The 16,410-nt window shown below is 37.9% G+C and overlaps 1 protein-coding gene across 7 annotated transcripts in view; it reads right to left on the reverse strand.

Annotated features, from left to right (window-relative positions):
- Nucleotides 1-16,410, reverse strand: part of marchf8 (membrane-associated ring finger (C3HC4) 8) — a 103,383-nt gene that overhangs the window by 8,086 nt on the left and 78,887 nt on the right. For 6 of the 7 annotated variants that reach the window (XM_058796193.1, XM_058796194.1, XM_058796196.1 and 3 more), the window contains 3 exons: nt 10,119-10,198; nt 8,983-9,804; nt 3,161-3,341 (listed from right to left, as the gene is read on the reverse strand). In XM_058796193.1, coding sequence (XP_058652176.1) covers nt 3,161-3,341; nt 8,983-9,804; nt 10,119-10,198 — 1,083 coding nt within the window. The remainder of the gene's footprint in view (nt 1-3,160; nt 3,342-8,982; nt 9,805-10,118; nt 10,199-16,410) is intronic. The other variant, XM_058796200.1, reaches the window with a different exon arrangement.

The following is a 16,410-nucleotide window of genomic DNA, read 5'->3' on the forward strand; positions in this document are numbered from 1 at the left end:
ACTTTGATGACTGTAATCAATATAACAGTCAACATACTTCAGAGTTCAGTACAAACAAAATCAGTGACCTGGCCTTTCTGCTTAATAAATATTTCATGCGCCTTAGTGAGAGTGATCTCTGGATCTAGCCATTCAGTGTAGGTCTCTATATCAAGTTATGACCCAGAATCCACATCAAGTTACCTCCTCCTTTAGCAGAATAACATTATATTGACAAAGAATAATTTATTAATGTGTTTATTTAACCTGTAGTATACATTTAATCCAATAAAATGGTCTTATACTACACGATTAAAAGCCTGTTTAAATGCATAGTTCAACCAAAAAAACGAATATACTTTCGTCATTTATTCAACTTCAACTTCATTCACTTCAAACCCAACATTCTTTCTTCCGTGAAGATATTTTGGCAACTAAACGGTGTTATTTTTTTGTCCATACAGTGAATGTCAGTGGTCACTAAAACTATGTTCTACAGAAGAATGCAAGTCATACAGGCTTAGAACGACATGAGGGTTAATAAATTATTTTTGTTGAACTATCACTCATTACCGTATTCAGTCTACTTAGATTCTTCTGTGAAGATATTTTGAAGAATGTTGGTAAAAATAATTTTGGTGACCATTAATTTCATTTAATTTTTATTGTATGGAAAAACAACAACTATGTTCTACAGAAGAATAAAAGTCATACAGGTTTGGAACAACATGAAGGTTGACTATTTGAGCAACATACATGTATTTTATACAGATGTATAAAATCAAAAAATATTAGCATTCATTCTTTTTAGATAAACATTTTCAGCAGATTAGGATGTACCAAAAAGCTCAGTATCTGTCAAAGTGGCACCAGCGAGTCACCACCGGCTGTGAATAAACAATTGCACACATGTTCCAACATCCAACAGAAAATCTTCCCAGAAGACTGGAATCTATTATAAAAGGGAGGACAAAGTCCTAGAACACCTTTGGTTTCTAAATGAAATGCTCAAGCACATATGGGTGTGGTGTTCAGGCATACACATACTTTTGGCCAAGTTCGAGTCAATGAAAATGATTATATAAGCCTGTTAGTTACATGGGAGAATAGATTATATTAACCATTTTCTCTGTCTACACACAGACATACATTTTTTTTTTTTTTTTTAAATCATCATCACTAAAAATGCTGGGTTAAATACAGCCCAGCGTTGGGTTAAATATGGACAAACCCAGCGATTGGGTTGTTTTGACCCAGCATTTGGGTTACTACCCAGAAGGTTAGGTTAAACATTTAACCCAACCGCTGGCTCAAAAGAACCCAATCTCTGGGTTTGTCCATATTTAACCCAGCATTTTTTAGTAGACTCTTTTAAATGAGCAGACAGCATGTTGACAATGGACATACTTTAAAGTCAAGACTTTCAAAACAGAGAACAGCTGAAATGTTCAACAATTCTTATTTCTGTAGATGTGAAACCTCAGCTATTTTGGCTTTGAATAATTTATCACATGGCAGCTCAATAATAGTTTCTGAGAAAAAAAAAAAAGACAACACTTTACTTGATGCACCAACCCAGGGAAGACTTAATGGGACACAAGGAAACTTTAACCTTGAAGATTAGAGGAGGCCAAATGTTGTTATTTAACAATCAACCACGGAAATCTCATCTAAAATTAAATTTGAATGACACCTATAGACACTGAAGGGGAAACAAGAAATTCGGAATAGTACTTGACTGATGTGGGGTGGGGTGGGGGATTCTTTCTTCTGGAAGGATGCTGACATTGTCACGCTGTGTTCATTTGTTAACACGAGTAACACCTGCCAGCACAATCAAATTCATAACCTATTCAACAGAACAATGTCTCAAATATCAATTTATAGCCAGTGATAACACACAAACTGAATGAATCCAACCAGCAGAGAGTACTGGTTAACAGTCAGTCTGTAGGGTCACACCGACTGTTTTTGCGTCTCAGTTCATCTTGCAGACACCTTGAAATCTCGCTCTCTCTCTCTCTGAGGAAGTCTGCTCAAGCACAATCTCTATGGTAACATAAAGGCTGTCCAAGAGATGCCCTATTTTAAACCCCATTCGAGACACACACACCTTCATAAGTTTAATTAAAAGAGGAAGCAGTGGACAAAGACTAAACCCTGAAGTGGCTGGATTTTCATCTTATGTTACTCAAAAATTATTCATTATAACAATTAATAATCAAAACCTCCTACAGGCTTTATGGACTAACTTGTTTTGAATCATCTCCAAAGGACAGGTTGCTACTCATCTACACTGATCAACTATTGTATCTGCATATAAAATAACATGAAGCAGAGTGCCCTTAAAAACCCTCACCTGTGGTAAAATTAATGTTACTCACAGCTTCCCGTGGCTTATTACTTCATTATACATGGCCCTGAGTGCCGTTACTATACAGCAATATGAAAAAAAAGATACCAATATTCTATTAGTAACTTTTTAATGATAACCAGAATAAACAATTCTTCCATCAAGTACCTACTTTAGCCTAACTGTAGGCTGTATACAGTTGGCAAACCGCATCATTCATAGAGTGCTATAGTGACTACAGTTTGAAAATAATTTTTTCCATTCATTTTCGCCATATAATTATTTAATAAAGGTTTCCAGCCTTGAGCCGAATCTGCTCCGAATTGAACTTTAGAGTCAAAACAAAAAAGTATTTGAAGATGAAACAAAATATATTCAGGCTGATATAATAAATAAATTTAATTCAAACTAAAAGGATTCATTTTAAATCCTATAGATGAATATCAGCCTTATAACATTCAATTTTGAGGCTGACTATTTATGATGTTACCAAATTATTAGTGTTTTTAAAGATTAACTTTAAGTAAGAGTTGGATGATGGCAAAGGTGACGTAAAAATAGGAGAAGTTAAAATAAAATAAATACATATATTTATTATTTAAATCTTATTGACTTTAAACAATCTTGACCGTGCTAGGTATGTCTTGAAAGCTTTATGTAAACAAAACAATTACTATATGTTCTCCGTATGTAATTCAATCCAATGTCTGTTTCATAAGGGCAGGTTTTAACACTTTACAGAAGGCTTCTTTTAGTATGCTTTTTAAAGATGTGCAGTACGAGTAGGTAAACCTCAAAATTTTTCCATCTGGATGTATGTAACGTTACCTTGCGGAGTGGTTTGAGCTTGGTCTCCATGATGAAGTCGTACTTGCAGAGCTCGCAGCAACGTGTGTCTGAGCTCTTGATCCACTGCTGCAGGCAGGCCTGATGGACAAACCGCAAACTCCCAGTGCAGTGACAGGGTGTTATCAGCGGACTCTCATCATCCCCCTCACAGTGACAAATCCTACAGTTTATTTACAGAGAGAGAGGGAGAAACACTCGGTCATCCTCCTAAAACCACTGCAAAGCAACACGAACCACCACACACTTATAATCGCTGGAATCCTATAATACTGTTCATCTCATAATGCACCTGTAACCGCAACCGATTCTTAATATTTGCTGTTAGGATTGTCAAGTTTTGAATAAACCATAATCTCCAAAAAAAAAAAAAAAAAAAAACTTTTCAAAGTGATTGACTATAAAGCGCATGCTATAAACAGGCTAAAACAGAGGCCAGTAGTTGGGACAGAAACATGGTTTCTGTGTTCACCATGTTCAGATCAGTGCTGCAATATACACATAAATCTAACATTTCCCTTTCCTGAAGGATTCATGGAAAGTAATTCCCTACAGAAACATCAACAGAACCCATAGAAGCGTACAACCGTTAAACTTTAAATCACACAAGCAGGGGAAAACGGAAAAGCTGTTTGTTACTGGAAGGAGGGCTGGATTTGTGGAGAGTGTCCAGGGGGAGATAAGAGATAGAGACAGAGACAGAGAGAGAGCAGGATCTAAGATGAAAGCTCAATTTATTCTCCATGTAATCTCATTGCTAAGAAACAAATGAGATGTTATTGAGATATGAGTTGTGTTTTTTCTTCCCTTCTCTCTCTACCACTCGTGGGCATTTATGCACATGAATTTAATTTCTGACTCAGCCAGTGTTTAATAAGCTTAGAGGTCATCTGGGAAAGCAACACGTACAAACAACTGAGAGAAAAATGTCAACATTCATATTAGGAGGATGTCAGCACCATTGTTCTGCTGAGGTAAAAGTGGCAGTTCAAAGTGAATCACAGATGAGTTCACATCTCACTGGTGCTCTTCAGAGAACACCACACATGACTAGCAATTGGGAGAGACATTGAAACTGACTTTTCAATGGCCAAAACCATGTATAATATAATATTCAGGAAACTAAAATAAAATAACATTTGGCTTTGATATCCCTGCAACCCTACATAGGACAACAACTACATAAAAATATATACTATAAGGACCATTTTACAGCAGCAAATGAGATGCAATGAGACAGAAACAAAAGAGTGGAAATTAAATGAACATTTTACAAAATATTTACTCTATACATATTTTTCTGTTTTCAGAATAATGTGTGTATTATTCATTGCATGGCTGCTGGTGGATTTGAAACAAACACAATAGGAACTAAATTTCTATGCATCCAGATCTCCAGAGTGTAATGTTATTGTCATGAGTTTGATTCCCAGGAAACATAATATGATAAAATGCACAGTCTGAAGTCTTTTTAAATAAAACCATCTGCCAAATGGGGAAAATTCTTCAGAGACAAGATATTTGACTGTGACTTCATTAAAGATTCCAAGCATTTCAAACAGCAGTACTTGCCAGAAGAATGTTATGAGAAAAATGTAGATAGACAACCATAAATTTAATCCTTGATGCTTATACTTACTGACAGAACAACAACATACAACAAATGACATTATGGTCGCAGCACATGGTTTAGATATTGAAATGGATGTACCAATCATATCTTCCACGATACGGGCCCTCTAAATGTTAACTAGCTGCCAGGGCACAAATGAGAGGGAAGATTGCTTCCGTGTCAGCGTCCAGAGGAGGCTTTTCAGACTGAATGACCAGGATAATGACTATTTTCAGACACGCATGATCCAGTCAAGGCTCTACAAGATTAGAGCAAGAAACAGAGCACAGAGAAAAGAGAAAAACGAAGCCTGTCACATCTCCATCATCTTACACCCGGCTTTACAGCCTGTCTGAGCACAGTGTGTAATAACGTCCATGAGTGCTTTATGGGACATTGCTTTAATGGACTCCTTTTGTTTATGATCACTCATATTTTTCGGCCAGATTCATTTCCCTCTCTCACTTCCTTTCTATTTTAATCAAAATATATTAAGACAATCACATAAAGCTAGACTAGATTACTAGACTCAATCCAATTACCACATTTAAGACATTCTATCTGGCCTTTTCACAAGGTTTCACAATTGCTCATTGACCTGCTGTTCTGGAATAGTCAAATGAATTCATTAGGCAAGCATTCACTCTTTATAGCACTGTATTAAAGTAAATACACTGGCAGATGTGATACTGTAATTCTATGATACTCAGTAAATATGATTGTATTTTTCCTGTGACATGGCTTATAATGTTTAAAACAAGTAATAAAAAGTGCAAAAATGTAGTTAAAAAATCAATTTTCCTGAGTTATCTTTTTTTGCAAATTAACTATTTCCACTTGCAGATTTTAATACATGAAAAATACCACATGATGACTTCACTGAACATTTTGGTTACAAAAGATGAATTTTTGAATTGACTCGAGACATTAACAAATAAAACATACCAATTAGCATAAGTTATTTGATTATCATCCAGACCTATTGGAAATTAAAGGTCTTGATCTTACATTTTATGTTCCTCGGATCATTGTATTGGCTCTTTCAAGAACCTGTTCATAAATGGTTTTCTAAAGAGCTGAAGTATAAAACATTTTCACTGTCTTTTGAGAATGTTCTCTTGAAAATATAACTGCAGATGTGACTGAGCACATAATAATGAGCAGACAGAAACATATGAATAATTCCTATATTATTCCATGAATAGATCCCTCATAAACTAAAATATTCAGATGCAGTTAAAACATTTAAATGCACCAGTACATGTGATGTTCCTCCCACATAAAAATTCATCCTTGCCATGGGTCAACACCTCAAGACACCTGAGCATGCTTTGTGGCAGATCTCCAAGCCTGTGCATTTCAGCTCTGGTTTAAACCAATAAGTCTTGCTGGCTGATCTCTAAATGTCAGCTATTTTAAGAGCACATGTGTTTTCACAGCACTGCGTGAGAGTGGTAATACATGTGGGAAGAAACCTCCTCTCACCCTTAAGACGTAAACAATTAGAAAAAAAAAAAAAAAACTGAAGTCGTCCAGTGAAGCTCAGGTAAAGTGTTAAGCAACGACTTTAGCTTAGAGATAAGCAGATCTTCTCAAAAAGCTTGTTGGATGTAGCCACTTTACAAACAAACATAAGCTGCATCCGAATATGAATCCCTACTATACAGCTGGCAGAAAAAAAAAAAAAATTGTATGTGAAAAGATTAGTATTCCGAATTCACAGTATTCATACTACAGTAGGCAAAAAGTACCCGGATGGATTACTAATTCCAGCAAAATTCTGAATTGTCCATCCAAAGGACACTTGATCACCCCATGAGGCCACGGGAGAGGATTTGTGAATGGCAGTGAAGTGACACAACTGACGCTGTTAGGTCACATGACTTTGACAATCGTAGTACGTCCGGATTACATTCATACTACACATATTCACACTATAGCCCAGGGTTCCTCAAATCTTTCCCTGGAGGGCCAATCTGCTGCAGAGTTTAGCTCCAACCCTGATCAAACTCACCTACCTGTGATTTTCTAATGATCTTGAAGACACTGATTAGCATGCTCAGGTGTGTTTGATTGGGGTTAGAGCTAAACTCTGCAGGAAAGTGGATCTCGTGGGCCAGATTTGAGGATCCCTGCTATAGCCTATAGAACAATTTTTTAGCGGTCACAAAATTTGTTCCTCATCCAGTGTAGTACCTAGTCAGACAGCATGTGATTTTGGACGCAGCCATACTCTTTTTCTTTATAAGCCAGAAGGGAGTTCACCTGAAAGCTACTACCCTAAATTTGATTTGTTGGAAAGAATTTGTAACAACCAAATAGTACTTGGACCTCAAAAGTAGTTTTTCTTCCAGAGTTATTTAGTTTGCTGCCGACAGGCCGCAGCTCTAAGTCAATTACATACCTCATAAGTTACGCTAATTGTTTCCTGAAGGCATCCGTGTGGCCCTGTAGATGAATATCGATACAACGGTTATTTCGCCTGGTCTAAAATCGCAAAGCCAGAGACCCACAACCAAAACTGTAATCGGATCTCAATCTTCATTCTACATTATTCAATATGGCTGAACTGCATCAGTCGAGAAGCTACTAGGGCTGGGCGATATATCGAACGTGATGATGGAGCAGGTGATGGAGATTTACTACTAATCACGGAACCGGCTTTACTGACAAGATGTGCATGATCACCGTGTTCGATATATCGCCCAGCCCTAGAAGCCACCATAAGTATCGACTGGATCTCTCCAAGGAAATCTGCTTGGACTGTCCATGACAGCATTGCGATACAATATGCATCACATCCCACACAGAAGGTCAGACACTTCCTCATCCGCACGGTGCATTTTTAACAGTCATAAATGCCAAGTTCTGTCATGAAACTCTAGATGGTGCAGGCTGATGTGTTGTTAATGCAAACTGATGATATTCACAGCATAAAACTACTTGTCACTAGCTGACTGGTTCATGTTGCATATGCAGCCAAAAAGCTTGCTGCTCTACATTTAAATGGCTGGTTAGCATCCACTAGTTACTCTGAAACCCCCCCACCTTCCCCAGCTCCACCTGTATAGATCTGCTACGGGTTATTATATAGACGGTTTCAACGGCAACGGCAACAACATAAACGTTACTGCGCATGCACGCTTTTGTGGCCCTAACTTAACTTCCGGTAGACATCCAAATACAATCAGTAACAACAGCTAAGTCCCTCTAGAGTAGATTATGTTTTGATAACAAGCAAAATATGTTTGCTGCGTAAATCAGACGGACTGAGATGCAGCGATAACTACTTGGATGGACTTTTTAAAAATGCAAATTTATTCTCTGCCAGCAGGAGGCGCTTTAAAGCGGGAGAACTAGAGGTTTTCCCGGAAACGGCTGTACGTTACACAAAGCAGCGCTGAGCTTACAAACGCTGCTTTATCAGGCATATAACTTGCTAGATTAAATGAAAATGACATCGAACATTTTCTAAAGACAGTTGTCCTTCAGAAATACAGTGATATAAAAACACCTGCACCTCGTTTTGATTTTAAACGTGCATTACGTGCTCATGTTTATTCAACAAAGCAAGAAAATCGGTCAGTTTTGATATTGTAGCGGGTTGCCACAAATAAATAAATGTATGTGAAACACATCCCACAGCACAACAACCTGAGCCCAACTTCATTACTCATCACCTTAACTTTAACTGTGTTTGTAGCAGGCGCCACTAACAAGACCGATAAACAAACACAGACCGGAAGTTAACTTCGGTCCAGGCGCGTGCGGCTGATGAAACCGTCTATATGCTACTAGTGCAGCAGCAGTATGTCCCTTAAATACTCACAGCACAGTATCTGTGCTTGCTTTGCAGCAGCAGCAATAATCTACAACCGCAGCAGCAGCGTAGCAGATCTATTCCACCAATACCAAATACATTAACATTTTCATATCCATTTCCAATCCCAAAATCTTCAGAGAGTTGTCACGATAGAACTCCACTCATATGTGAACCTCATTATAGCCCACAATTACAAGAGGATTAGAAACTATCACAGCACTAGCAGGCCTCTAACAGGAAGGATAAACAGGGACTGGTAGGAAATGAACATCCAGGTGAGGGCTGTGGTGGGACTATGAGGATGAATCACTCTAGAGGTGGAGCCCATGGTTAAGAGGAGCTGGGCAGGAGTGAGTAAGTCCCACCAACCTGCAGCAGTCCCCCGACAGGGAGTAGGGCGACAGCGGCCCGTTTTTCTCAGACAGCGGAGAGCAGCATTGATCCAGGTCGCTGTCCTCCTCCAGGGAGCAAAGAGGAGCCCGTAAGCCCTCAGCCTTCAGCTTCCAGCGGGACGAGTCCTCCTCGAACACCTCGTCGTCTCCCATCTCCTCCATACAGCAGGACTCACTGACATCCAGCATGGCGCTGGATGACTTGCCGATGTGCAGCCTTGAAGCGTAGCTTCCCATCTCAGATGCCTGCAGGCTTCCTGCGGTGGACGAACGGGTGAACGGGAAGATGAGGCGCAGGAAGTTGGAGCTTCTTTGAAAGTCTGAATGGGGAGGAGCAGGGGGAGCCAGGCAGTGCTCAGGCCGTGGGTTGGAGATGTATTTATAGTTGTTGAGGAAGGACGGAGGCTGAGAAGCAAACAGGGGAGGAGAGTTGGCTTGACCATTGAGGGCTTTGATGTGGCCGTCTTGCACAAGTTGTTCCTTCTCCACTCCCAGCTCCCCATCCGAACACGTGCGGTCTATAAAGTGAAGACCGTTGCATAGGCTGTCCATCTTTTGTCCCACGTCATTCAGAGACTTTGAGAACTTGAGACTGCCTCTTTCTGGTTTCAAGTTGACTGATGGTTTGAGTAGGGAGAGCCATTCTGTGCCAAACAAGGTCCTATTTTTGGGTTTGTTGGGGGAGTCCAGGCAGAGCGTGGTCATGGTGACACCCTGAGATGCTGAGCTTTTACCATTAGAGTTCAACAGCACTACAGTGGCCTGTAAAGGCTTCTGGTCCTGAGCGAGGTCATTAGAACTGCATACGAGAGGAGAGGAGAGGGATGGGACAGAAAGAGAGGTACAGAAACAGAGATGGGAAGAGAGAAAACGGACATAAAGAGACATGCAACATGCATTAGAGAACAAATGGAGAAAGATTACAAACAGACAGGTGGGAGGAACCGAGAGGAAGGTTTAGAAAACAAAATGCCAGAATCAAGATGGATGGCAGTGTTGGCCCATTGATGTTTTGACAGTTCTGCCTCTTTCTGGATCTTTTACACACTTTCAGGACACAACCATAATGCAGGAGCACACTGAGGCTTCAGGCCTGAGGGAGGGCAAACCTACCTGCATATATCCTGGTTTGAGGGCGTCACTGAAGTCCTGGGAAAGCTGTAGGGTGTGTTCACAGAGGTCGGACTTCCAGCCTGTATGCAAAACAGAGACCAAAGCAGCAAATTAGAAACATTAACTAAAGAAGCATGTCCTGATGGAAATTCCAGTCCTTGCAAGGCATCAAAATGTAATGTAACGTAAATGTAGCTTTTTGTTTTATGGTTCTGCATAAATGAAAATGCATCACAGCCACTTTGCCTTTGTCACGACGCTCAGCACATATACACTACTGTTCAAAAGTTTTGCATCAGTAAGACTAACTTAAGACTACTACTTTTATTTAGAAAAGACACATTTAGTTGATCAAAGGTGACAGTAAAGACATTTATAATGTTACAAAGATTTCTATTTCAAATAAATGCTGTATAATTATCTAAAAAAAAAAAAAAAAAAAAATGTATCAAGGCTTCTACAAAAATAAATGTACTAAAAGGATCATGTGACAGGTAATACTGGAATAATGATACTGAAAATTCAGCTTTGCATCAGAGCAATAAATATATTTAAAAAATATATAATATAATTTTAAATTGTAATTGTATTTCACATTATTTCTGTTTTTACTCTTTTTTTCAAATAAATGCAGTCTTAAGCATGAGAGACTTTAAAAACATTTTTGAAAGGTATATATGGTGTATGATTACATTTATTGTATGCAAGACCAATTAACAAAACCGATGTCAGAAAGAAGACATCATTGCAATGGAATATTTTAAAACTTTAATCTTAAATTTCTTGAAATGTTTATATTCAAGATAAATAAAAACTTTTGACAACATATCCTTGACTAAAACCTATTTCTCTCTCTCTCTCTCACACACACACACACACACTAATATTATATGGGCATTTGGATCAAAGCATCATGGATCACATGCACAATGTTTGATTCCATCATTTATGTTCCAGACTAATTACCTATCGATTCTATCTGTAACAAACAGAGAATTTATAGCCCAGGGCATGACAGGGATCAATACAGGATAGAGTGTCCAGAACTGCCCTCTACAAAAACACTCACTCTAACACAAAAGCTGACACGCACAGTCACACAAATTCACATCTTTGACGAATAATGTTCCAAGAAACTAGTAGGAAATAATAGTGTTTTCAGGCATGAGAAATGTGGAAGTAATATGCCTGTGAACGCTTTACATTAGTATCTCAATTCAGACTCAACCAAAATGTTATATGATTACACATTTTTCTGTTTATGTTATTTGGGAATTTAACATTTTCAAACATTTAATGGAACTTTCCACAAATGGGGTACAAAATAGGGCCTGGTAATTTCAGAAAATGTTCGCTGTCTATCTCAGGAGATCAAAATAAATATTATTTGAAAATTTTTATTTCGTATTCATTATTTACACATTTCTCGCAACCCCATTACCAAATGATGATACTTCTTAGGTGTTACTTCATATACATTTTTTTATACATACTATACACATTTACCTACTTATATCTTATTAAAAACAGTAATAGTAAAATAGTATATAGTAAATAAATAGTAAAAAAAAATAGTGTGAAGTGGCAATTGTGTGCATGTCTGTGTTGCGCAGTCGAGTTGTGACGACAGTGTAAACGTGATTAACTGTGAGTCACTCCGGCTCCTTGCAGACCCAGCCAGGAAGATAAGGTGTATTTTCAAGCCTGACAGAGTGCATGTTTGTGAAGACTCCCTCTGAGATGTGATATACACACACAGCCATGTGTGAGTCAACAAAAACAACTCAAACCCTTGACAAAACCACACACCGACTACTGAAAATTGGACAGAGATGAGGCACAGAGACTTGCGCGTGTCAACACATGAGCAAAAACGCTAGTAATGGGTTATGCAAATTCCAGTCCTGTGGTTATGGAATTTTCCTCTAATACATTTCAATGTGTAAATTCAATCTACCTGTCAGTAAATTTGTGCTCATTCAAATAATAAAAAAAAAAAAACACCTTGTTTGTAGAGGCCAGCAGCTCGTCTCTCAGACACACTATGGGAGTTATTTTGAGGTAATAGAAAATCATTTATTCTCCATCACGAACCTGGCAATGATATTAACTCTAACCTGTGAAACAAGTGCTTTGAAACCAGAACAGAAATTTATAAACAAGGCCGTCAGTGCATGTTGTTTTAGTATGTTTTAATGCCTAGTTCACACTGAAAGCAATTTTGTCCCTCGAGGTTGCCAGGTCACTAACAGGCATTCCTGCTGCTGGATGCCCTAACATTTAAACCTTTTATATTAGATGTTTTGCTAGTATAAATAAGATGTCATTCTATTTTGACAAGGTCTCTATTTTCTTGCTGCTTTAAAAAAAAAAAAAAAAAAAATGCAGGGAAAGTGTTTGTATATAAACCGCAGCAGTGCAACATGCATCAAGATCAATGCATGAATCGCCCAATTCTGATATGGTTTTCCCTGCATCATTATTATATCACATAATCTCCACTGACTTCACTCCCATTGTTAATCACCCCATCTAGTTGTTGCTGATTTGCATAAAGTTGGACTCAACTTTGAGTTTCTAGACATGCCCACACATTGTCGCCAACAGTTGCTGTCACTCATGTCAATGGATGTGCAGAGTTGAATCAGAGCTAAATTGAATGGGCAGCAATTCAAGAAATCTCTAGCTTCTTTCCCACATAATTTTGAGATTTCAAATGTTTTTCAGTACAGGAAAAACATCAGAAGTACATGCATGCAGTTTAGAGGGAACATTATTGGTTAGCGTGGTGCTGCTAACTACACAAGATTCAAATTAAACAGAGTCCCAACCTAAACACACTATAGGTTGAGCCATTGTTAGTGTGTTGGACTGCTTGCACAAACAGAGCAATGTTTTGAAAGCACCAGCCATGCACAATGGTTATACTTTTCAGAGGAATCAACCTACAAATTGCTTACTATGAATCTGTAAATCTCACCGCACATTAAGCAGAGATAGGAGAAAATACAGTACCATTCAAAAACGTATGTGTTTTTTAAAAGAGATTAAAACTTTTATTCAGAAAAGATGCCTTAAAATGATCCAAAGTGATTCAATAAATGATTCAAATAAATGCTAAAAAATATTAAGAAGCACAAACGTTTGAAAAATTGATAAAGTAATGTTTCTTTAACAGCAAATCCGCATATTAGAATGATTTCTGAAGGATCATGTGCCATTGAAGACTGGGAGTAATGATGCTGAAAATTCAGCTTTGACGTCACAGGAATAAATTACATTTTAAAATATATTTCATAATATTTCAATATAATGCAATTTTTGGTGTATTTTTGATCAAATTATTGCAGCCTTGCATGGTGAGGATAAGAGATATCTTAAAAAACAATCTCAAACTTTTGAACAGTAGTGTATTTCCGAAAAGAGAAAAATGAATCACCCTTAAGTCTTTCTGAAAGGACCATCACCTGAGACTCCTAAACCTCAAAAACTTCAGAGAACAGACAGGACAAAGAATGAACACGTGGGATAAACAACAAGAGAGGAAGAGTAGGCCCTTGCCTCCAAATCTACTCAGCAAGACTTCATAAGCCCTTCCTGTCTTTTTCATTCTCTACAAAGCTACTGTAAAGTCTGTGTGTGTGCAGTCCACCTCTGGAGGGCTAAATTGCTCCCAGTGACGGGTGTTATTCTGGGAGGCCGTCCTCTCTCCATGGCTCCATTCATCACACACACAGAGTACAGTGACCTAGCATCTTGGGCCAAGATTACACGCTCTAAAACCTTCCCTTAGCCCCGACACAAGCACAAGTGTGCAAAAGGCCAGAAGACTGTGGTTAATACACAAACTAAGTAGTTTTAAGTCCAACAAAAATAACAAACAGAATCACAAAATGCTCCAGAATCACAAGGGTTACTTTTGCCGGAAATGCACATAGTGATGAAACCCATACCTTGAATGCACAAAATATGATGTGTGTGATATTTTTGATATTTTATGACTTATCTAAGTCTAGAAGTCACAATTACAAATTGGGAAACTTCACATATATCCAGATTTTTCTAGAATGAGGACAATGGTTCTTCGTTGAAGAAAAAAAAAAGTTAATGAGGGGTGAATAAAAAAAATAAAAAAACAGTTTTGCTGTTTAGTTTATTTTAATGTTCCCTTTTGTTTTATTTTAAGTTATTACCCAGCACCCTGGCTGAGAACCACTAGTGTAAAATATAGTGAATTAACTTGAAGTTATTTCTAAAACATGGTACTACTGCGCTTATTGTGAATTAGCAACTTGCTAACATATTAGGTCAATTCAGCGTCTGTAAATGTGTATGAGGAAATAAATGATTACACATTGTAGGTTTTTCTTTAATAGCATTATTGCATAAGTGATAAAACCCCAGTGTGATGCAGTCAGTAAGAATGTTTGTTTCATAATGAGGTGGATTTGAGCGGCGTGTGATCTTTTGGATTGAGTCTAAAAAGCAATCAAAAGGAAATTAGGTAGAAGTTGCGAACAGAAACAGAATGATAAGCAGCACTAAATACAAAAGCATTTAAACAAGCAAGGTTTTGTTTCCAGACTGTTCAACCTGAACCAATTTTCTGGAAGCATATTAACTCTGCAGCTAATTGTTTATACATTATCATCTGCACAATTTGAGGTGTATGTCTACAGAATGATTATGGAAATGAATGCAGATGCTGCCATATGAATGGTCTGTCAATCAAATGTGACATTTGATGTGATGAGGCAGAGGAGTTCAAAACAGATGTTCTCTAATGAAACAAAGACAGTCTACCCTCTTCAAGTCCATACTTAAACTGAGTACACTTGATCTGCAAGCCACACAGCCCCATGTCACAGCCCTACTGGTCAGGCAAAAAGAGAGTCCCACCCAATGTTGCGTAACTGGACATGGATTTCCATTATATGGACAAAAAAAAAAAAAAAGGAAATATTTAAAAAAAAAAAAATTTTTAAGTGAACTATTCCTTTAAGGCTGCGGATATGAGCCCAACCAGAAGGATTCTGGGTAATAACAACACTGACATGGATCAGTTGAGTGTGTTGTTTTGTTTGATTGCTTAATGTAAGGCTGAAATGACAGAGCTGACAGGAACACCCCATGGACCTCTATTAGGACCCTTCGGGTTTCTCAGCAGTCAAAACCTCGTCATGCAGCATGAGTGCGTGTCGGACACTGAACTGATAACAACTGTAATGGGACCTCTCATGTTATTTATCCTGTCAGAGACAAATGAGCTCTGGAATGAGACATTTCTTTCCGCTGGGGATGAACACTGATCATGCTCTCTGGTGCATGTAAACAGTCAATTGAACATGCTACAATACATGAGGCTCTAAAAGTAAATGAATACAAACTGTTGACTCCTAAAAGCACAGAAACACTAAATTATGAGAACAAAAGTTAAATTATTTTTAAATTATAAAAATTCTGTACGAAGTAGGGCTGAACAATTTTGGAAAATAATCTAATTGAGATTTTTTATCAATATTGCGATTGCGATTTAATATGCAATTATTTTTTAAAAGCTCTTTATGTTCTGTATTATTCAACAAAGACAAGCAATAAATCATTGTATAGTATGACTGACACAATATTAGATAGATTAAACAAATACTCTTTTCTGTAGGCCAGGCCTATATGTTATGATGAAATTAGGTGATGCATGAATTACAATCACAGTAGTATATTGACTGATTTGTTGAACTTCCAGCCTTGTAATGTAATAATTATGACAAAGCACTGACAAATAAGCCTGGTGTAAACATTAATATGAAAGTCAGTAACAAAATTACACAAACTGAAGTAGACTGCAGAAATATAAAAACAAATCTGTTGCTTTACCACACTCAGTATTTGGGTAATTCAAAGTCACTGTAATAAACATACATAAACATATGTTTTTATATATACCTTATTATAGCCTATATTTATCTTAAGGTCGAAGCATGGCTGTAGCCAGGCTTTGAAAATTAGGGAGGTCCGTTTCAAGGGGGGTCCACCGGTTAAAATCACATTCCGGGGGGTAAAATACAAGTTTTTTGGAGGGGTTCCCCTGGTAAGATTCGCATTTCAGGGGCTAAATATCACGTTTTTGGAGGCAAACCATGGACCTGGCAACACTAGCGTGCCAACTTGATGCTTCCTCTGAAGACTGCTTAGATGTGTTCGACTTAAAGCAGTGCTGCTAGACCGATCGGTGTTTGTCATCAAAGTACTGCGAGACCTATAAGAGAGCGGACGTCTCCATATGCTTTCTCTC

The sequence above is a fragment of the Onychostoma macrolepis genome, chromosome 13, assembly GCF_012432095.1.
Source record: "Onychostoma macrolepis isolate SWU-2019 chromosome 13, ASM1243209v1, whole genome shotgun sequence".
Classification (NCBI taxonomy): domain Eukaryota; kingdom Metazoa; phylum Chordata; class Actinopteri; order Cypriniformes; family Cyprinidae; genus Onychostoma; species Onychostoma macrolepis.